Below are 23,479 nucleotides of genomic sequence, written 5' to 3'. Positions count from 1 at the left end.
CAGATTTGTATTAACAAAGCCTGCAGGAATCACTGTTTAATTACTGAGGAAATGAATTGCACCAGAACCGACTAGTGTAGCTGGGACGTGTTGGCCGGTATGGGCAAGTTTGGCTTGTTTGCAAGAAGGGTTTGTTTCCACACTGTGTCACTCTATAATTCTATAACTGTATTTCTTTTATCTTGAAACAATTTAGTTTGCATTATGTCTCAGAGAAAGTATTGCATAAAATACCCAGAGAAAGATTCACATGAATTGAAAATGGAGGCAAAAGCTTCACTGAAGACAGACGCAAAAAGCTGGAGTAGCTCAACGGGTCAGGTAGCATCTGTGGAGAAAAGGAATAGGTGACGTTTCGGGTCGAGACCCTTCTTCGGACTGAGAGTCAGGGGAAATTGAAACGAGAGATATAGACGGTGATATCGAGAGACATAGAACAAATGAATGAAAGATATGCAAAAAATCAACAATGATAAAGGAAACTGGCCTTTGTTAGCTGTGGGCTAGATGAAAATGAGTTACAGACAATGAGACTCAACAAGACGACTTGGAAGCTGGTACGATGGGTGGGGGAGGGACGGAGAGAAGGGAGATGCAAGGGATACTTGAAATTAGAGAAATCAAAAATCATACTGCTAGTTTGTAAGCTGCATTACCAAGTTGCTGTAAATGCAAAATCTGATTGCAAGTTGAAGTGGTCAACATTAATATTTATACCCTAAATGTACTTATTGTATAATTTTGATTCACAAGACAGTCATGAGAGTTTGTAATAATTAAGCTTCACTGGCAAATTGTAGCAGTGAGAATCGGATGCCACATTTTATTAAAAATAATAATTCTTTGGTGTGCCATGCATAGAAAATTATCTCCCTTTTCACGGAGGATGAATGAATGTAAGAAATAAAAGCAAAATAGACCATTTAGCCCTTTGAGCTTTTTCACCATTCAATAGAATCAGATACGATCATGCATCTCATTACCAGAATCCTGATCTTTCCCCCACATCCTTGGTGCCTTTTGCCCTTATAAATTAATTTATTTTCTTCCTAATGACATTCAGTATCCTGGGTTCCACAGCCCTCAGTGGTTGTGGATCTAACAGGTCCACCCATGTTCTGGGTGAAAATATTACTCCCTCTCTCAGTCCTGAAACTCTTGCCTTGTAACTTAAGAGAGAGGTTTAGTTTAGTTTTGATTAGTTTAGAGATACAGCGTGGAAACAGGCCCTTCGTCCCACCGAGTCCCTACTGACCAGCGATCCCCGCACTATCCTACCCACACACACTAGGGACTATGTTACATTTATACCAAGCCAATTGATCTACAAATGTGTACGTCTTTGGAGTGTGGGAGGAAACCAAAGTTCTTGGAGAAAATCCACGCAGGTCACGGGGAGAACGTACAAACTCCGTACAGACAGCACCCGTAGTCAGGATGGAACCCGGGTCTCTGGCGCTGTGAGGCAGCAACTCTACCGCTGCGGCACCGTGCAGCCCAGGTTGAACCCAGTTGGATGTTAAAGGTTTCAATGATATCCCTTTTTACTCTTCTAAACTCAGGTGAATACAGGTCTGGTCGCCCACAACAGTCTCACAATCCGTGGAATCAGTCCAGTGAACCTTTGTCACTTGTGGTTGCCTCCCACATCGGAGGAAGAAGAAATGAGACATGGAAGGGTACAAAGAGAATGTAAGGTGCTACATCAGCAGATTAGATTTGATGGGCCGAATGGCCTGATTCTGCTCCAATCACTTATGATCTTACGACATTAGCCGCCAGCAAATCTTTTGTACCTCACCGATAATAAAAACACAAAATTCTCCACGGGTGCCCTAGAATTTCCTCCCTTTGTTTGCCACAACAACCTAGGATTCACTTGGTCAAGTCCAGGCATTAGTGCACCACTTTGCACTACAACACTGCCCACACCTCCTCATTCACAATGTCGATATGGTTCGGGAGATCATCGTTGAACCAATGAACTGCAGTCAACCTTTTAGTCAAAGAACCAAATATACTGGAAACAGGCTTTTCGGCCCAGCTTGCTCACGCTGACCATGCTTCCCCATCTACATTAGTCCCACCTGGCCGAGTTTGGCCCACATCCCTCTAAACCTCGCTAAACAGGGTCTCATCCATACCCCGTAACACTGCTCTCTCTCCCCATCCCCGCACACGCAACAAGGGCAGAGTCCCTCTGGTCCTCACCTTTCACCCCACCAGCCGGCAATTACAACACATAATCCTCCGCCATTTCCGCCACCTCCAACGTGACCCCACCACTCGCCACATCTTCCCATCTCCCCCCATGTCTGCCTTCCGCAAAGACCGCTCCCTCCGCAACTCCCTCGTCAATTCTTCCCTTCCCTCCCGCACCACCCCCTCCCCGGGCACTTTCCGTTGCAACCGCAAGAAATGCAACACCTGTCCCTTCACCTTCCCCCTCGACTCCATTCAAGGTCCCAAGCAGTCGTTCCAGGTGCGACAAAGGTTCACCTGTATCTCCTCCAACCTCATCTACTGCATCCGCTGCTCTAGATGTCAGCTGATTTACATCGGTGAGACCAAGCGTAGGTTGGGCGACCGTTTCGCCGAACACCTCCGCTCAGTCCGCAATAATCTACCTGACCTCCCGGTGGCTCAGCACTTCAACTCCCCCTCCCATTCCCAATCCGACCTCTCTGTCCTGGGTCTCCTCCATTGCCAGAGTGAGCAACAGCGGAAATTGGAGGAACAGCACCTCATATTCCGTCTGGGGTCCTTGCGTCCTTATGGCATCAACATTGAATTCCCCCAATTTGGCTAGCCTGTGCTGTCTCCTCCCCTTCCTTCACCCTCTAGCTGTCTCCTCCCACCCTCCCATCCGCCCGCCCTCGGGCTCCTCCTCCTCCTCCCTTTTTCCTTCTTTCTTTCCCCACCCCCCATCAGTCTGAAGAAGGGTTTCGGCCCGAAACGTCGCCTATTTCCTTCGCTCCATAGATGCTGCTGCACCCGCTGAGTTTCCCCAGCAATTTTGTGTACCTTCCCTCTAAACCTCAGTCAGTGCGGCCGGGAGTGTTGCTAGTGTGGGGGGGGGGGGGGGTGGGCAAGCCCTCTGGTAGGCCCAGGCTCGCCCACCGCGGATGACAACGGGATGCACGCCACGAGAGCGAGGAGGGGCCCATGAGCAACTACTGAGAGTGAGGAGGGCTGTCGGAGAGCGATGGTGGGGGGGGGGTCGGAGAGAGGGAAGAGCCGTTGGAGAGTGAGGTGGACCGTTCAGAGCGAGGAGGACCATCGGAGAGTAAGGGGGGGCCGTAGAAGAATGGGGGGGGGGGGTGGAGAACAAGGAGGACCGCCGGAGAGACGAGGGAGGCCATTGGGGAGAGAGAGGAAGGCCGCCGAGAAAGAAGTGTCCTGGTTGGGGGGGGGAGGGATTATTTAGGGAGGGGGGAGAGTTTGTTCCCACGTGCGGCGGCAGGCAGTAGAGAGGAATACTCAGTGAACTATTATACCTTTGTTGAGACTTGTGGACCACCTCGGTGTGGTCTGCTGTATGATTCTACTGGGTTGTGTGCAAAACTAAGTAATTTGCTGTACCGAGATACATGTGACAATAAAGTATGATTGAATCATTGAATCAATGAATCTATAGCTTTGCATAGCTCTGGCTCTCCTCCTGATGTAGGAAAAGCACAAATTAGCACGATGCACCAGTACATATTGAAAGCAGTGATCTGTCCATGCTCCCGATTGCTTTTTGCTGATGTGAATTTACTTGTAGAAGCTAGCCTGATGCAACAAGATTTGACTTTGTAAAGCTCCTGTCCTACTTTCACGACCAAATTGGCGACCTCTGCCGAGTTTGCCCATGACTCATACGCGCAGCATTGTCACCACGAGATCGTAGGAGGTCGTAGGAAGTCTTCATAACTCTTCGTCATGCTGTTGAGTGGTCTCCGTGTACTCGTGGCCTCAAGTAGGTCGCGGCGTTTTTTTATAGCTTGATAAAATATGTCCACGAGTAAAAAAAAGGTCGGCATGGAAAAAATTGATACTTTTTACACGTAGATAGGTCGTAGGTAAGTCCTAGTAGGTCATGATGGTAGTCGTAGGTAGTCGTAGGTCGGTAACTGGCCCGCGGAAAGAAATGCAAACATGACATCATTTTATCATGTGATCATTTTCCACTCGTAGCTAGTCGTAGTTGGTCTTAGGTGTGGAAGACTGAGGTCGAGGGGGGTCGTAAGAGGTCGTAGACATAGTCGTAGGATGTCGTAGACATAGTCGTAGGAGGTCGTAGGAGGTCTTTTACTTTGGCGAGTCAACACGACCTTGACATTTTTTTCAACTCGTCCAGGGTCTTCTAAACTCGTAGATTAGGTCGTCCTTTAAGCAGCATTGCTTTGAGTAATGCAGGCCTGAGATAATAAATTCTTCCTCAATTTAGTTTTAAGTAGGCAATTTGTTATCCAGAGGTAATGTTCTCCTAGTTCCCCATTGGAAATATTAGAGGTAACTAGACCAAGTGCAGACCAACGCACCCGTTCCCTACCCGTAGCCCCCACGGGAGACGTGGTCCTCCAACTCAAGTCGTCCCCGAACATAAGATTCCAGCACTCAGCAGTGCGGCTGTTTTTAAATGGCGTCTTTGAGGCGAGAGGCGGGCGCCAGCAGCCGTTATGGTCGCTGGTCAGCAGGAGGCGACAAAATTAGTCAGTGGGGGGGAGAAGGATTTTATTAAAAATGTGTACATAAACACGACAAAATTTAATCAGGAGTGGGTACTTGGAATGAAAAGTGAAATCTCTACCGAAATGGAAAAAATCTCGGCGTTTCTGCGTCTGGTGTTGGCGTAGCAATGAATCAAAGGCTGGCACCCACAGGCTGGCAACCACAAGACAGGCAGAAACACACACACACACACACACACACACACAGTTTTAAATATAGATGGATACCTTCATTTTTTTACATTTACCCGATCTATTCCTCTCATGATCTTTTACACCTCTATAAGATCACCCCTCATCCTCCTGCCCTCCAAGGAAGAAAGTCCTAACCTGCCCAACCTCTCCCTATAGCTCAAGCACTCGAGTCCTGGGAACATCTTCATGAATCTTCTCGGCATCCTTTCCAGCTTAACATCTTTCTTATAATAGGGTGACCAAAACTGAACACAATACTCTAAATGAGGCTTCACCGTGTGGCACCGTGAGAGGCAGCCTCGCCAACAGCCTGCCTTGTCCCTTTCTTCTTTGTTGTTTTTTGTCTGTTTTGTTTGCATGTTTTAGCTGAGCTTTAGTTTTTGTGTTATGTGGGGAGGGGTGGGGGAATCGTTTCCCCACATATCACATCAAACCAGCCCCGCCTCACTCACACCAAGTATCACTTCACCAAAGATAGACACTAAACGCTGGAGTAACTCAGTGGGTCGGGCAGCATCTCCGGGGAAACGGAATAGGTGACCTTTTGGGTTGAGAGTCTGAAGAAGGGTCTCAACCCGAAACGTCACCTACTCCTTTTCTCCAGGGATGCTGCCTGACCCGCTGAGTTTAGTTTAGTTTAGAGATACAGAAAATAAATTAGGCCCTTCAACTCATCGGGTCCGCAGCGAACAGCGATCCCCGCACACTAACACTATCTGACACACACTAGGGACAATTTACACATACACCAAGCCAATTAACCTACATACCTGTACGTCTTTTGGAGTTACCCCAGCATTTTGAGTCTTCCTTCGGTTTTAAACCAGCATCTGCAGTTCCTTCCTATCTCTTCACCAATCCATATAATGAATATCCATGCTATAGGCAGAGGTTGGCTGGGACTCTATTCCTTGGAGCACAGGAGGATGAGGGGTAATCTTATAGAGGTATAAAATCATGGAGGAATAGATCAAGTAGATGCACAGAGTCTCTTCCCCGTGATCTGCGTGGGTTTTCTCTGAGATCTTCGGTTTCCTCCCACACTCCAAAGACATACAGGTTTGTAGGTTCATCGGCTTGGTGTAAATGTAAAATTGTCCCTAGTGTGTGTAGGGTAGTGTTAATGTGCGGGGATCGTTGGTCGGCGCAGACTCTGTGGGCCAAAGTGCCTGTTTCCACGCTGTATCTTTGAACGAAACGAAACTAAAATGCAGCAGGATTTCAAACTTTAATCAAAGAGGAAAAACCTCAGATTGCCCTCACAGCATCAACAATGGTGTCAACTAATTCCTCCACCTAGCTATCGTTTCAATAGCATTTATATCTCAGTACTGTATTACAAAGAAAGTAGCCCACATAAACCATAAGACATAGAAGTAAAATTAGGCCATTCGGCCCATCGATTCTACTGTGCCATTCAATCATGGCTGATCTATTTTTCCCTCTCAACCCCATTCCCCTGCCTTCTCCCCATTAACTTTGATTCCCTTCCTAATCAAGAAACTATCAATCTCTGCTTTTAAAGTAATATTAGCCTCCACAGCCATCCTTGGCAAGGAAATCCACAGATACATCACCCTCTGGCTAAAGAAATTCTTCCTCGTTTCCATTCTAAAGGTACGTTCTTTTATTCTGAGGCTGTGCCCTCTGGTTCTCTAATCTCTCATTAATGGAAATATCCTCTCCACGTCCACTCTGTGAAGGCCTTTCATCATTTGGTTGGTTTCAATGAGGTACCCCCTCATCCTTATGAACGTCGGTGAGTTCAGGCCCAGTGCCGTCAAAGGCTCCTTACATGTTAACCCAATCATCCCCAGAATCATTCTCATACACTTCCTCTGGACCCTCTCCAATTCCGGCACATCCTTCCTCAGACATAGGGCCCAAAACGGTTCACATTATTCTAAATGTGGCCTCATCTGTGCATTGTAAAGCCTCAACATTACATCCTTGCTTTATTGACTAGTCCTTGCCAAATGCATGCGAACCTTGCATATGCCCTCCTTACCACGAACTCAACCAGCAAATTAATGTCTGATTTCTGTATTCTCTTCTCATTTAGAAAGCAGTCTATGCCTTCATTCTTTCTACGAAGTGCATGGCCGTACACTTTGCTACCCTTTATTTCATTTGCACTTCTTTCCCCACTCTCCCAACCTGTGCAAGTCATAGAGTGGTACAGTGTGGAAACAGGCCCTTCGGCCCAACTGGCCCACATCGGCCAACAAAGCCCCAGCTACACTAGTCCCACCTGCCTGTGTTTGGTCCACATTCCTCCAAACCCATCCTACCCATGTACCTGTCTAACTGTTTCTTAAACATTGGGATAGTCCCAGCCTCACCTACCTCCTCTGGCAGCTCGTTCCATACGCACACCCTCCTTTACACCTCAGATTCCTATTAAATCGTTTCCCCTTCACCTTAACCTATGTCCTCTGGTCCTCGATTCACCTACTCTGGGCAAGGGACTGTGCATCTACCCGATCTATTCCACTCATGATTTTATAGACCTCTATAAGATCACCCCTCATCCTCCTGCGCTGCATACTTTCTGCAGACTCCCTATTTCCCAACCCCAACCCCTGCAGAACACAACTAGTCAATGGCAGTCAACCGGAAAGGTCCCCATTTATTCCCACTCTGTCTAGAGGGAGAGCAAGAGGGAGAGGGAGAGAGAGAGAGAATATGATCTTTTTTGTTGTACAAGTAAGAATTTAATTGTTCTGTTTCGGGATATTCAATTCACTGGAATTTAGAAGGATGAGGGGATGTCTTATTGAAACATATAAAATTATAAAAGGACTGGACAAGCTAGATGCAGGAAAAATGTTCCCATTGATGGGGCAGTCCAGAACCAAGGGCCACAGTTTAAGAATAAAGGGGAGGCCATTTAAAACTGAGTTGAGAAAAATCTTTTTCACCCAGATAGTTGTGAATTTGTGGAAGGCCAATTCACTGGATGGCTTTAAAAGAGAGTTAGATAGAGCTCTAGGGGCTAGCGGAATCAAGGGATATGGGGAGAAGGCAGGCACGGGTTATTGATTGTGGATGATCAGCCATGATCACAATGAATGGCGGTGCTGGCTCGAAGGGCCAAATATCCTCCTCCTGCACCTATTTTCTATGTTTCAATGTCTCTATGTGACAATAAAACACTCTTGACAATTGAGATATTCTCACAGCGTTATTAGTGAGGCAGTTCCAGGATTTAGAGACGGAATTGATGAAGGAGCAACAATTATAAATTTGCGATTTCCAAATCAGCCTGATGTGCAACTTGGAAGGGAACTGGTAAGTGTGGTGCTCCCCTGGGACCCAAAACACATTGCCTGGCTTCATTGTTCAAGTTCAAGAGAGTTTATTGTCATGTGTCCCAGATAGGACAATGAAATTCTTGCTTTGCTTCAGCACAACAGAATATAGTAGGCATAAATAAATACAGAACAGATCAGTGTGTCCATATACCATTGAATATATATATACACACATAAATAAGCATATAAAGTGCAATAGGCTATTAAAGTTCAGATTTTTGTTTGAGGAGTTTAATAGTCTGATGGCTGTGGGGAAGAAGCTGTTCCTGACAAATTGCAGCCAAGCGCCAGCTAATCTTAGACACTGATGATGGGATAACTGTGATAATGTTTCCGTCTGCACTGAGCACAGGCCTCATCTGTAAATCCACTCAAAGTTAAACCAGGCTCTGCCAATGTTATTCCATACATGATGGCAGAATAAGTGTCTGATGGATATTGTTGCGGAAACCTGTGCTATTTTCGTCATCGCTTGCTCCTTCCTCTTCCTGCCTGGTCAACTGTAGTTCCTGAGTTGTCTGAAAAATGAAGGCCGACTTTTCAACATTGCTTCCTCTGGATTGGAAGCTGCAATTCACTTTACTTTGGCCCGTCACTACAAACAGAAAATGCTTGAGATACTCAGCAGGCCAGACAGTATCTGCTCGTGGTGAAATAAAAATATGTTTCAGATTGAAGTTCTTTCATCAAAACTGAAACATTGACTCTGTTTCTCTTACCACAGATCTCTCTGACCCGTTGAATGTTTCCAGCTTTTCCTGATTTTATTTTAAATTTTCAAATAAACAAGTTCTTTAAATTCTGGATTACCATTTTCCCCAGATATATGGGAAACTGGGATTTAGTTTAGAGATACAGCACGGAAACAGGCCCTTCGGCCCACCAAGTCCGCGACGACCAGCCCTATCCCACACACACAGGGGACAATTTACACTTATACCAAGCCAATTAAGCTACAGAGCTGCACGCTTTTGGAGTGTGGGAGGGAACCGAAGATCTCGGTGAAAACCCACGTGGTCATGGGGAGAACGTACAAACTCCGTACAGACAGCACCCGTAGTCGGGGTGGTACCCAGGTCACCGACGCTACAAGCGCTGTAAGTCGGCAGCTCTACCGCTGCGCCCAGCGGTGGGCACAAAAGAATGGAGATAGTCATAGAGTCTTACGAGTTATATAGCATGGAAACAGGCCCTTCAGCTCAACGTGTCCATGCCGACCAAGATGTTCCATCTTCACTAGTCCCACTAGAGCGTTTGTCGGCACTGGGCCGCTACTCGCTGGAGTTTAGAAGGATGAGGGGCCACCTCATTGAAACTTACAGAATAGTGATAAGCTTGGATAGAGTGGATGTGGAGAGGATGTTTCCACTAGTGGGAGACTCCAGGACTAGAGGTCATAGACTCAGAATTAAAGGATGGTCCTTCAGGAAGGAGATGAGAGGAATTTCTTTAGTCAGAGGATGGTGAATCTGTGGAATTCTGTGGAGGTCATCAATGGATAGTTATGGCAGAGATAGATAATCAATTAGTGCGGGTGTCAGAGGTTACGGGGAGAAGGCAGGAGAATGGGGTTAGGAGGGAGAGATGGATGAACCATGATTGAATGGTGGAACAGACTTGATAGGCCGAATGGCCTAATTCTGCCCCTATCACTTATGACCTTATGACCCACCTGCCCGCATTTCCCCCATAATCCTCCAAACCAGGGGGTCCCAAGCTTTTTCATCGCGTCTACCCCAGGCAACTTTAATACCACATAATAATGTTATTTCACTTATTTATGAGCAACTAGATGATGAACAGATACCGGTATACCAGAACCAAACACAGTCAGTCAATGAGGAAAATATAGGTTCAAATCCAGAATCAACAAATTTACCCCCTGGGTAGGCGAGATTTACCCCCTGGGGGTTCATTTGTTGATTCTGGATTTGTAAATTTACCTCAGGTTGGGAACCCTTGTTCTAAACCTTTCCTATCCATCACTGATGCAGTGTTGCTGCCGCCTACATGTTGCCCTGCAATCCCCAAAGCCTTGTGCATGGAATGTGTAATCAGAGTCAAAGGTGTAGGAAGGAACTGCAGAAGCTGGTTTAAACAGAGGAAAAGACACAAAACGCTGGAGTAACTCAGCAGGATAGGCAGCCTCTCTGGCGAGAAGGAATTGGTGACGTTTCGGGTCGAGACCCTTCTTCAGACTGCTTAGTAAAGACAAGGGAGTGGGGGCTTGGTAAACGGAAGTCATTGAAGAGACGAAGGGCGTTTGTGGCGTCTTGGACATAGGCCAGGAGGGATTAGACCAGGGTGGGATGGGATGGAGTCGAGGCACATGGAAATTAATTAAATGGGGCAGGAGCAGGCAGAAACAATGAGGGTTTATGGATTTTGGGGAGAAGGTAAAACGGGCCGTGCTGGGCCGCGGAACGATAAGGTTGGAGGCTGTGGAAGGCAGACAGCAGTCTGAAGAAAGGCCTTGACACGAATCGTCACCCATTCCTTCTCTCCAGAGATGCTGCCTGACCCGCTGAGTTACTCCAGCATTTTGTGTCTATCTTCACAGTCAAATGCACAGGTTTGGCATGACCGAGCACAGACTCGGCGATCGTTCAGCTGAACACCTCCGCTCAGTCCACCTAAATCTACCCAATCTCCTGGCTGCTAAACACTTTAACTCTCCCTCCCATTCCCTCACGGATCTTTCTGTCCTGGGCCTCCTCCATTGTCAGAGTGAGGCCCAGCGCAAATTGGAGGAACAGCACCTCATATTTCGCTTGGGCAGTTTACACCCCAGTGGTATGAACATTGATTTCTCTAACTTCAAGTAACCCTTGCTTTCCCTCTCCCTCCATCCCTCCCCCTTCCTAGTTCTCCGATTACATTTTATCTCTGTTTGCTTCGTTGGTCGCTTCTCCCAGCTAACAATGATCTATTCTACGTGTCCCTTGATCTCCATTCCCTTTGTTTCTTTTGTAGTTGTTTGTTTGTTTGTTTGTTTGTCTTTTTGCACAAAGTCCGCGAGCATTGCCACTTTTCATTTCACTGCACATCTCGTATGTGTATGTGGTGAATAAACTTGACTTGACTTGACTATGTTTGCACCTTACACTTCCTTATCTATGTATCTCCCTCTCCCCTGACGTCAGTCTGAAGAAGGGTCTCGACCTGAAACATCACCCATTCCTTCTCTCCAGAGGTTTGGCATGATATGGTTTGGCTCCCAATATCTTTGGCAAGGTCCACATTTACTGCTCATCCTCAACTGCCCTTGAAAGAAGATAGACAAAAACAGCTGGAGGCAGCATCTCTGGAGAGAAAGGACTGGTGATGTTTCGGGTCAAGACCCTTCTTCAGACCTTGAAAGGAAGCGCTGATCTGATCTCTGTCTCTGAGTTTCCATGTCTTCTCCGTGACTGTGCCTGTCTCCTCTCACATCCCAAGGACCTGTGGATTGGTAGGTTAATAGGCCACGGTAAATTGCCCCAAATGTGTCTGGTAGTGGAGAAAGATGAGAAGGCGGGGAACATTACAAGTGGGATTAATGTGGGATTGGTGTAAATAGTTCAGACATATGGGTTTATAAGAGGCCGGTTTCTGTGCTGTATCGTACAGGAAGGAACTGCAGATGCTGGTTCAAACCGAAGATAAGACACAGAACGCTGGAGTAATTCAGCGGGTCAGACGGCATCTGTGGAGAAAAAAGGACTAGGTGACGTTTCGGGTTGAGGTCTGGAAGAAGGGTCTCATCCATTAGTTCCCTCCAAGGATGCTGTCTGACCCAAAGATAGACACAAAATGCTGGAGTAACTCAGTGGGTCATGCTGGAGGGACTGGCAGCATCTCTGGAGAGAAGGAATGGGGGCGTTTCAGGTCGAGACCCTTATTCAGAACCTCGACCCGAAACGTGACCGCGACCTTCAGTCCCGACCCAAAATGTGTTCCTCCAGCATTTTGTTTCTATCTTCAGTTTAAACGAGCATCTGCAGTTCCTTCCTACACATGCTGCCTGACTAGGGATGCCAACTGTCCCGTATTAGCCGGGACATCCCGTATATTGGGCTAATTTGGTTTGTCCCATACGGGACCGCCCTTGTCCCGTATTTGACGGCTGCTACTCGGGTCGAGGGGACTGTCGGGTCGGAGCGCCACGTGCGGCCCCGCCTCACCCGTCCCGACGTAGTGCAGCCCATGGAGTGCAGCAGCAGCAGCGCCTCGCCCGTGGTCCCGTCGGTCGGCAGCCCGGCCAGCTGTCCGACCTTCGGACCTTCGCTTACCGCCGACACCACCGATCATCGGTTCATGAGTTGGATGGGGCGCCGGACTTTGCGCGCGGCCCGGGCCAAAACTCCTCAGCTGGCCCGCCGGCTGGGCTTTGTGTGCATTCCAGCACCCAGACCAACTCATCATTCACCCAGCCACGGCCAAGACGGTCAACGAATTGCCGTCGGGAATTTGTCCCGTATTTTGACCTTCTGTCCCTTATTTGGGAGTGGGAAAGTTGGCAACCCTTTGTCTGACCCACTGAGTTACTCCAGCATTTGGAATATCTACCTTCTGTGCTGTATCTCTCGGTGTCCTTATCTCTGCTCCCTGCTCCTCTGACTCATTTTCCCTGTCACTGCCAGGATGTCTATTTTTATCAGCACAAGCACATAGCAGAATGATACTTTGCCCTTTTATCCCATGGATCCGTCAGGAGTAGCATGCTGGGCAGCCACACCAACCTTATTGTTCTATCAGATCCAGACACCTGCACTGTTCGACGCTTTGATTAATGCTCTCAAGTCCTTGACTCTCCCACTAGTGGAAACACCCTCTCCACATCCACTCTATCCATGCCTTTCACTATTCCGTAAGTTTCAATGAGGACCCCCCCCCCATTCTAAACTCCAGCGAGTACAGGCCCAGTGCCGACTAACGCTCATCATAGGTTAACCCGCTCATTCCTGGGATCATTCGTGTAAACCTCCTCTGGACCCTCTCCAGAGCCAGCACATCCTTCCTCAGATATGGTGCCCGGTCACGGTGGCGCAGCGGTAGAGTTGCCGCCTTGCAGCGAAAGCAGCGCCGGAGACACACGGGTTCCATCCCGACTACGGGTGCTATCTGCGCGGAGTTTGTACGTTCTCCACGTGACCTGCGTGGGTTTTCTCCGAGATCTTCGGTTTCCTCCCGCACTTACAAAGACGTACAGGTTTGTAGGTCCAATTGGCTTGGTATAAATGTGAACATTGTCCCGAGTGGGTGTAGGATAGTGCGAATGTCGGTGTGGACTCGGTGGGGCCGAAGGGCCTGTTTCCGCGCTGTATCTTGGAACTAAACTAAACAAAAAAATTGCTCACAATCAGTACAGGCACCAAGGGCCAAATGTCCTCCACGTGTGGTGAGAATAAAGTCAGCAAAGAAAGGGAATTAGGATAAAGATAATTTCTGGAGAAATCTCTTTCTTTTTGCAGAGAGTGGAGTGTTGAAGGCTGCCAGCTGCAGGAAGATGTCCTGAGGGTGAGGGACAATGGGATGCTCACTGACTGCTCCCCTCTTCCCAAAGAATCGATATGTTTGCACATCAGTTTCACCAGCTATTAATATCAATAGCACCGCTTCCCACCTCATGCAGCTGTTCCCATCACTTAGAAAATGGCTGCCACAAGATGTCAGCGTGTGCCCCTCACCCTACCCTGCCTGTAAAAGGCCAGGGTCATTATGCATCAAAGATAGACACAAATGCTGGAGTAACTCAGCGGGACGGGCAGCATCTCTGGAGAGAAGCAATGGGTGACGATCAGGTTGAGACCCTTCCTCAGACTTTCTCGACCCGAAACGTCACCCATTCCTTCTATCCAGAGATGCTGCCTTGTACTGCCGAAAGACTCCAGCATTTGTGTCTACCTTTGTTTTAAACCAGCATCTGCAGTTCCTTCCCACACATTCAATATACACCAAGCACAGCAATCCCTTAATGTAATGCCCACCACTCACAAAGACCTCTGATCATCATCTGCTTTGATGTCTTTTTCACGCCTTACATTCTCTTTGTACTCTTCCATGTCTCCAGATTCCCTCTCATCTGTTCCTTCACTCCAGAGATGCTGCCTGTCCCGTTGAGTTACTCCAGCATTTTGTGTCTATCTTCAGTGTAAACCAGCATCTGCAGTTCCCTCCTACACATTTGGTCTGCATTTGTGTATTTGGTGCCCTGCTAAAGGTTTACTGACAGAGAACGATTACAGCTCAAGCAGATAAATCTTTAAGCCTCCTCCAGTTGCAAAGGCACGCATTATGTCTAGGAAGGAACTGCAGATGCTGGTTTACACCGAAGAGAGACACAAAATGCTGGAGTAACTCAGCGGGACAGGCAGCATCTCTGGAGAGAAGGAATAGGTGACGTTTTTGGGTCGAGACCCTTCTTCAGACTGAGAGTCAGAGGAGAGGGCTCGGTGTCTTCCTCTCCCCTGACTCTCAGTCTGAAGAAGGGTCTTGACCCGAAAACGTCACCCATTCATTTCTATCCTAGCCACACAATATGTTGCCCAGAAACTTAAATCCATCTCTGGTAACTCAGAGAGTTTGATTAATTGCAAAAAGAGTAGGTCAGTCAAGCCTTTCAAGGACGACCCACATTTTAAAACAATCTATTCAGGGCCTGTCCCACTTGGCCGTCATTTGCGCGCCATTTCGAGACCTCCAAAAATGTGGTCGTCGCGTTGTGACGCACGGGTAGCGTGTGGTAGCACGGGACGGGCGCATGGAGAGGCGTGGAGGAGTGTGGAGTTGCGCGTGGTATCGCGCGGCGCTCCAGGATTTCGTGCTGCATGATATCCTCGCGCGCCATCTGCATGACGTATCGCGTACGCACGCTGACGCATTGGGTACGCACGCTGACGCATTGGCGTTGCAAGCTGCGTCCCGACGTCTCACGTGTATCGCGTGGTGACGCATGGTTACGTCACCGTGCATAATCATGTGTCGCCGCGTGCCGAAGGGTATTCTAATGACGTCACGCGCACCACACGGCATGATGATGCGTGATTTGCGTGCGATGTTGCGCGTAATGACTCGTCGACCTATTTTACATATGACGCGTAAATGAGGCGCAAATGACGGCCAAGTGGGACAGGCCCTTTAGCCTTACTTTTTAACAGTATCGTTTTCTTGGCGGAACCAGTTTGTTGTTTTACAGGAGGAATAACGCATTGTTAGCAATGGAGTCTAGACCTGAGGAGTTGTCCACCCTGGTGGCACTGCAACGCAGAGTAGGAGGTGGTTTTGACCAAAAACACGTTGTTTCGGTTTGATAAAAAACATAAAAATGGCAGGAAGGAACTGCAGTTTATCTCTGTTTGCTTTGTTATTGCCTTCTCCTAACTAACGACAGATGGCACAATGGGCTAAGTGTTCGGCTGGCAACCGGAAGGTAGCTGGTTCGAATCCCGCTTGGAGTGCATACTGTCGTTGTGTCCTTGGGCAAGACACTTCACCCACCTTTGCCTGTGTGTGTCCTTGGGCAAGACACTTCACCCATCTTTGCCTGTGTGTGTGAATGTAATTATGTGAAGCACTTTGGGGTCAATGCAAGTTGACTAAAAATGTGCTATATAAATAAAGAAATTTAATTTAATTTAATTTAATTTAACAATGATCTATTCGACATGATCCTTGATCTCCATCCCCTTTGTCTCATTTTCACACTTTACACTTCCTTATCTCTTTATCTCCCTCTCCCCTGACTCTCAGTCTGAAGAAGGGTCTATGAAGAAACATCACCCATTCCTACTCTCCAGCGATGCTGCCCGTCCCGCTGAGTTACTCCAGCATTTTGTGTCTATCTTCAGTGTAAACCAGCATCTGCACTTCCTTCCTACACAGTATGGGTGTCAGAAGTTATGGGGACAAGGCAGGAGAGTGGAGTTAGGAGGGAGAGATAGAGCAGCCACGATTGAATGGCGGAGTAGACTTGATGGGCCGAATGGCCTAATTCTACTCCTATTCCATATGACATTATAACTGCAGATGTCAGTTTACTCTGAAGATGGACACAAAAGGCTGGAGTAACTCAGTGGGTCAGGTTGCATCTCTGGAGAGCAGGAATGGGTGACGTTTCGGGTTGAGACCCTTCTTCAGTGGATGGATTAGCTCAGTTTATGTACAACTAGCCCTCCCACAGCTGAATGCAGAGCAACAAGGTTTTCCAGCAGATCCATCACCAGTTATTAGATAGGAACTTTTGCAACAAGAGAATGCCTATTCCCCTTCACATATTTATAAAACTATCACTGCAACACACACACCAGTAAATTAAGGAGGAAAGAGTTTGTGCAACTAATACTTAAACCATGTTTGTGCTATTGTCTCTGTAAACTGTGGTAAAGGGCCTGTCCCACTTGGGCGACCTAATCCACGAGTTCTGGCGAGTTTGCTTCGACTCATACTCGCAGCATGGTCAACATGAGGACCTAGGAGGTCTTTGTAACTCTCCTTCATGCTCGAGAGTGGTCTCCGCGTACTCGAGGCCTCAACTAGGTTGTGGCGTATTTTTCAACATATGCCCGCGAGTAAAAAAAGGTCGCCATGGAAAAAATCGATACTTTTTTTACTCGTAGGTTTAGTCGAAGTAGGTCGTGGTAGGTCGGCATGTCAGTCGTAGGTAATCGAGGGTAGTCGAAGATAATCGAAGGTAGTCGTCAACATAGTCGAAGGAAGTCGAAGGGAGGTCGAAGGAGGTCGTCTTCACTCTCCACTATTCCCGTAGCTAGTCGAAGCTGGTCTTCAACATAGTCGAAGGAGGTCTTCAACATGACATTTTTTCAAACTCTCCTAAATTCTTCTAAACTCCCCAATTAGGTCGCCTCAGTTGGACACCCCCCATAGATTCATGGAATTTGCAATTACCTGAAAAAATGCTGCAGAAGAGAAACACTTGCAAATAAAGCTTCATTACAGTGGCTAACTGTAGAGCAGAAACATAGAAATATATAGAAAGTAGGTGTAGGAGTAGGCCATTCGGCCATTCGGGCCAGCACCGCCATTCAATATGATCATGGCTGATCATCCGCAATCAGTTCCCTGTTCCTGCTTTTTCCCCATATCCCTTGACACCCGTACTAATCAAGAACTTGCCAATCTCCGCCTCTTCATTAACTGTCATACAGTGTGGACACGGGCCATTCGGCCCATATCATCCATGTTGCCCCCATTCAAGCTGCTGCTATTTGCCCACCCCTTGGTCTCTGTCCTATAAACCTTTCCTATTCAGGTACCTAATAAAATGTCTTTGAATTATTATTGTACCTGCATCAACTACTTAATCTGGCAGTTCGTTCCATATACCCAACGTAGTCTGAGTGAAAAGCTTGCCCTCAGATTTCTATTAAAACTTTCTCCTCAAAATCTTAATCCTCTGTCGTCATTAGTTTAGTTTAGTTTAGTGTAGAGATACAGCGTGGAATCGGGCCCTTCGGTCCACTGAGTCCGCGCTGACCAGCGATCCCCGCACATCAACACTACCCTACACACACTAGGGACAATTTACATTTACACCAAGCTAACTAATGTCTCTGGAGTGTGGGAGGAAACCGAAGATCTCGGAGAAAACCCACGCAGGTCACGGGGAGAACGTACAAACTCCGTACAGACAAACACCCGTATTCGGGATCGAACCCGGGTCCCTGGCGCTGTAAGGCAGCGACTCTACCGCTCCGCCACCGTGCCACCCTATGTTAATAATGGGGCAGGTGAATGTTAATAAGACTATTCCCACATCTTGAGCGCTGATTTGCTTTTAGACAGGCACATGGCAGTGCAGGGAATAGATGGATATGGATCATGCACAGGCAGGTGAGATCAGTTGAATTAGGCATCAGGTTCAGCACATTGTGGGCCCAAGGGCTCATTCCTGCGCTGTTCTGGTCTATTTTCTATATTCCACACCAACGTAAAATAAGGACCTTGAGCATGTTACTCGGATGTTCCATCATTTCATAAGGTTGTGGCTCTTCTGATGGTAACGAGCTCTGCATTGAGTCTAAGAGTCATAGAGTGATACAATGTGGAAACAGGCCCTTCGGCCCAACCTCCCACACTGGCCAACAATGTCCCAGCTACACTAGTCCCACCTGCCCGTGTTTGGTCCATATCCTTCCAAACCTATCCTATCCATGTACCTGTCTAACGATGTTTCTAAAACGATGGGATAGTCCCAGCCTCAACTACCTCCTCTGGCAGCTTGTTCCATACACCCACCACCCTTTGTGTGAAAAAGTTACCCCTTGGATTCCTATAAATAGCCCTGTCCCACGGTGGGAGTTCATTCAAGAGCTCTCCCGAGTTTAAAAACAATCAAACTCGTGGTAAGCACGGAGAATGAACGTAGCGGGTACGTCGGAGCTCGGGAACGTCTCTTAGCGGCTCATAACGCTAACGGCAGGTACTCGGCAAGACCCGCTAACTGCAAGTAAGCACGGGAAGACTCATGAAGATTTTTCAACACATTGAAAAATGTTCACGAGAGCCTCGAGTACCGACGAGTGGCCATTACCGTAAATCTCCGAGTTCGAATCAGGGCAAACTCGGGAGAACTCTTGGAATTAACTCACACCGTGGGAGAGGGCTTTAACTCTTTTCCCCTTCACCTTGAACCTAGGCCACTGGTCCTCGATTCCCCTACTCTGGGCAAGAGAATCTGCCCGATCTGCCCGATTTATTCCTCTCATGATTTTATAGATGATTTTTTTGCAGTGACCTTTCACCCACTTGCTAATCAGGTAACTATCTCCCTCTGCCTTGAAACCATTCAGACTTTTGCTTCCACTTCCTTTTATGGAAGAGAGTTCCAAAGTCTCATGACTCTTTGAGGGAAACATATGTTAGAAATGGGAGCAATTGCAATTAAAAGACATTTGAAGCAATTAACCCATTGAAATTTACAGAATAATGAAAGGCATAGAAAGAGTGGATGTGGAGAGGATGTTTCCGCTGGTGGGAGAGTCTAGGACCAGAGGTCATAGCCTCAGAATTAAAGGGAGCTCTTTTAGAAAGGAGGGTAATTAATTTGTGGAACACATTGTCATAGAGGGCCCTGGAGGCTAAGTCAGTGGATATTTTTAAGGCAGAGATAGACAAATTCTTGATTAGAACGGGTGTCAAGGGTTATGGGGAGAAGGTAGGAAAATGGGATTAGGAGGCAGAGATCAGCCATATGATTGAATGGCGGAGTAGACTCGATGGGCCGAATGGCCTAATTCTACTCCTATAAGTTGTGAAATTGTGAACCTGTGAATATTTGGACAGGTACATGGATAGAAAAGATTTAGAAGGGTATGGGCAGATGGGAATTGTTTAGATAGACATTCTAGTTAGAAACATAGAAACATAGAAACATAGAAAATAGGTGCAGGAGTAGGCCATTCGGCCCTTCGAGCCTGCACCGCCATTCAATATGATCATGGCTGATCATCCAACTCAGTATCCTGTACCTGCCTTCTCTCCATACCCCCTGATCCCTTTAGCCACAAGGGCCACATCTAACTCCCTCTTAATTATAGCAATGAACTGACCTCAACTACCTTCTGTGGCAGATAATTCCACAGATTCACCACTCTGTGTGAAAAATGTTTTTCTCATCTCGGTCCTAAAAGATTTCCCCCTTATCCTTAAACTGTGACCCCTTTTTCTGGACTTCCCCCAACATCGGGAACAATCTTCCTGCATCTAGCCTGTCCAACCCCTTAAGAATTTTGTAAGTTTCTATAAGATCCCCCCTCAATCTTCTAAATTCTAGCGAGTACAAGCCGAGTCTATCCAGTCTTTCTTCATATGAAAGTCCTGACATCCCAGGAATCAGTCTGGTGAATCTTCTCTGTACTCCCTCTATGGCAAGAATGTCTTTCCTCAGATTAGGAGACCAAAACTGTACACAATACTCCAGGTGTACAGCATTTTGTTGTCTCTGTACTGTACACTGACAATGACAATTAAAGTTGAATCTGAATTGGAATCTGAGGTGTGTTCTCACCAAGAATGAATGCTAACATACCATTCGCCTTCTTCACTGCCTGCTGCACCTGCATGCCTACTTTCAATGACTGGTGTACCATGACACCCAGGTCTTGTTGCATCTCCCCTTTTCCTAATCGGCCACCATTCAGATAATAGTCTACTTTCCTGTTTTTGCCACCAAAGTGAATAACCTCACATTTATCCACATTATACTGCATCTGCCATGCATTTGCCCACTCACCCAACCTATCCAAGTCACCTTGCAGCCTCCTAGCATCCTCCTCACAGATAACACTGCCTCCCAGCTTTGTGTCATGCGCAAACTTGGAGATGTTGCATTCAATTCCCTCGTCCAAATCATTAATATATATTGTAAATAGCTGGGGTCCCAGCACTGAGCCTTGCGGTACCCCACTAGTCACTGCCTGCCATTCTGAAAAGGACCCGTTTACTCCTACTCTTTGCTTCCTGTCTGTCAGCCAGTTCTCTATCCACATTAATACTGAACCCCCAATACCGTGTGCTTTAAGTTTGTATACTAATCTCTTATGTGGGACCTTGTCGAAAGCCTTCTGAAAGTCCAGATATAACACATCCACTGGTTCTCCCTTATCCACTCTACTAGTTGCATCCTCGAAAAATTCTATGATTCGTCAGACATGATTTACCTTTCATAAATCCATGCTGACTGTCCAATGATTTCACCACTTTCCAAATGTGCTGCTATCCCATCTTTAATAACTGATTCTAGCAGTTTCCCCACTACCGATGTTAGACTAACTGGTCTGTAATTCCCCGTTTTCTCTCTCCCTCCCTTTTTAAAAAGTGTGGTTACATTAGCTACCCTCCAATCCTCAGGAACTACTCCAGAATCTAAAGAGTTTTGAAAAATTATCACTAATGCATCCACTATTTCTGGGGCTACTTCCTTAAGTACTCTGGGATGCAGCCTATCTGGCCCTGGGGATTTATCGGCCTTTAATCCATTCAATTTACCTAACACCACTTCCCGGCTAACCTGGATTCCACTCAGTTCCTCCATCTCATTTGATCCCCGGTCCCCTGCTATTTCCGGCAGATTATGTATGTCTTCCTTAGTGAAGACAGAACCAAAGTAGTTATTCAATGGGTGAAGTGGGCCACATGGCCTTGTTGCAAGCTGCAAAACCTTATAACTTATAAGTGGGTTTCAGAAAGTGAGCTTTGTTCCAGAAACTCCCTCAAGTCTTCAACATTCTCTCCACATCCACCCTGTGAAGACTACTCGTTATCATGTAATGCAGAACTGCAGAACTGGACAAAGCAAAAATGGGAACAGAAGAGCAGGAATAGGTTATTCTCTTGCAGTTATTCCATAAAGTTTCTATCTCTTCCTGCCTTGTAGACCTGCCCTTGCCTCACATCCTTGAAAACTGTGAGTTTAGTTTAGTTCAGTTGAGTTTAGTTTAGTTTAGAACTACAGTGCAAAAACAGGCCCTTCGACCCACCGAGTCCGCACCGAACAGCGGTCCCCGCACATTGATGGGCTTGTCCCACTTAGGCGATTTTTCAGCCTAAGTGGGACAGACAGTCAAGTTGCCGGCAGTCGCCTGAAAAACCAGCAACTGGAACGGCGACTGTCAGAGCGGAACACACACAAACACATCGCTTCCTTCAATAGCCCGTTATGCAGGCAGGGGACAGGGCAAGCGGGGGGAGCGCTGTCTAAAAAATTCACACAGTGCAAAGCCAAGGTGAAACAGACACCCACCGCGATGAACAGGAAGGCTGGCGCTGTAAAAAGACGGCTAAAGCACAGTGTACGGTAAGTTCTTTAAAAGAGGAGGGGAGGAGGGGGGGAGAAGGAGGGAGAAGGAGTGGAGACAACTTTTAAGAAGTCAGAGATACACGGCTGTGAAACTCGGCGGACATTTAACATTACCGGTCGGTTAATTGTTGGTTCTGAAAACTACTGCTTACGTTTTTTTTCCCACAATGAGCCAATGAAATTCACCGGTCAGCCTACAAGAACCTCAGAGGTTACAACCTACAAGAACCTCAGAGAACCTTCGACCTCCTGGCGACCCACTGGGACCTCCTGGCGACCCGCCTACGGCTCGAGAATTCTCGCTACTCTCCATGGCGGCTTCATTCTAGTCGCTGCTAATTTTTCAACATGTTGAAAAATTCACGGCGACCATAATGAGGCCGGGACTAGTTCCCAGAATGCGGGAACTCCTCACGTCCATGAAGGCGGCTCCCCGGCAACCACCCGCGAAGATGTGGCGACCATGTGGCGACTGCAGTCGCCTAAAAAGTCGCTTAAGTGGGACAGGCTCATAATCACTACCCGACACACACTTGGGCCAATTTACACTATTTTGCAAGCCAATTAACCTCCAAACCTGTACGTCTTTGGAATGTGGGAGGAAACTGAAGATCTCGGGGAAAACCCACGTGGTCACGGAGAGAACGTACAAACACCATACAGACAGCACCCGTAGTCGGGATCGAACCCGGGTTTCTAGCGCTGTAAGGCAGCAACTCTACCGCTACGCCACCGTGCCACCCTGGTTGTCCAATGTCTATAGTCGATTTGAGATCACACATTGTAACTGAGCCAGCATCATAAGGGTTTTTAGACGAGAGAAAAAATTCAAAGAATTCCATCACTTAAAGTTGTCAACACTCGCGGCAGGTCTGGATCTGGACGTGAATCTTCTCAGCAATCCTGCTGTCAGGAAAACTTTGCTTCCTAATTTTTTCCATTGCAACACGAGCCGTAATTGCTGCAAGCTGCAGTAAAATAAATTAAACATTTTGGCACTGCTCGGGATACTGAAGAGGAAGGATCGGCTTATTGCAACAACTCCTCATAGTTGAAACTTAGAATCAAAATGATGTCATGAAACATTAAACTCTAAACTTTAGCCAGGCTGCAAGATTCCTGCCGGTGCAAATATCTCAGTGGGTGACCTAAATGTAGGAAGAAACGTGGCAAAGATCAGTCTGGAAGACCTCGTTCCCTGCGCACTCTCTTATCACTTTGAGCACATAGGGCGGCAGAGTGGTGCACAGCGGTAGTTACAGCGCCGGAGACCCTGGCCCGATCCCAACTACGGGTGCTGTCTGTACGGAGTTTGTACGTTCCTTCTCCCCGTGACCTGCGTGGGTTTTTTCCAAGATCTTCCGTTTCCTCCCGTACTCCAAAGACGTACAGGTTTGTGAGTTGATTGGCTTGGTATAAATGTAAATTGTCCCGAGTGTGTGTAGGATAGTGTCAGT

General features: G+C 47.2%; 1 protein-coding gene across 1 annotated transcript in view; it reads right to left on the bottom strand.

Moving 5' to 3' along the window:
* jcad (junctional cadherin 5 associated) overlaps positions 1-5,113 on the bottom strand; it is a 30,076-nt gene extending 24,963 nt beyond the window's left edge. Inside the window, exon 1 of the mRNA XM_033039310.1 lies at positions 5,055-5,113. Within this exon, the coding sequence (XP_032895201.1) occupies positions 5,055-5,113 (59 nt within the window). The remainder of the gene's footprint in view (positions 1-5,054) is intronic.
* Between the last annotated feature and the right edge of the window lie 18,366 nt (positions 5,114-23,479).

The sequence above is a fragment of the Amblyraja radiata genome, chromosome 2, assembly GCF_010909765.2.
Source record: "Amblyraja radiata isolate CabotCenter1 chromosome 2, sAmbRad1.1.pri, whole genome shotgun sequence".
Taxonomy (NCBI): Eukaryota; Metazoa; Chordata; class Chondrichthyes; order Rajiformes; family Rajidae; genus Amblyraja; species Amblyraja radiata.
Note: the sequence above shows the minus strand (reverse complement) of the source record. Positions and strands in the feature narration are given on the sequence as shown.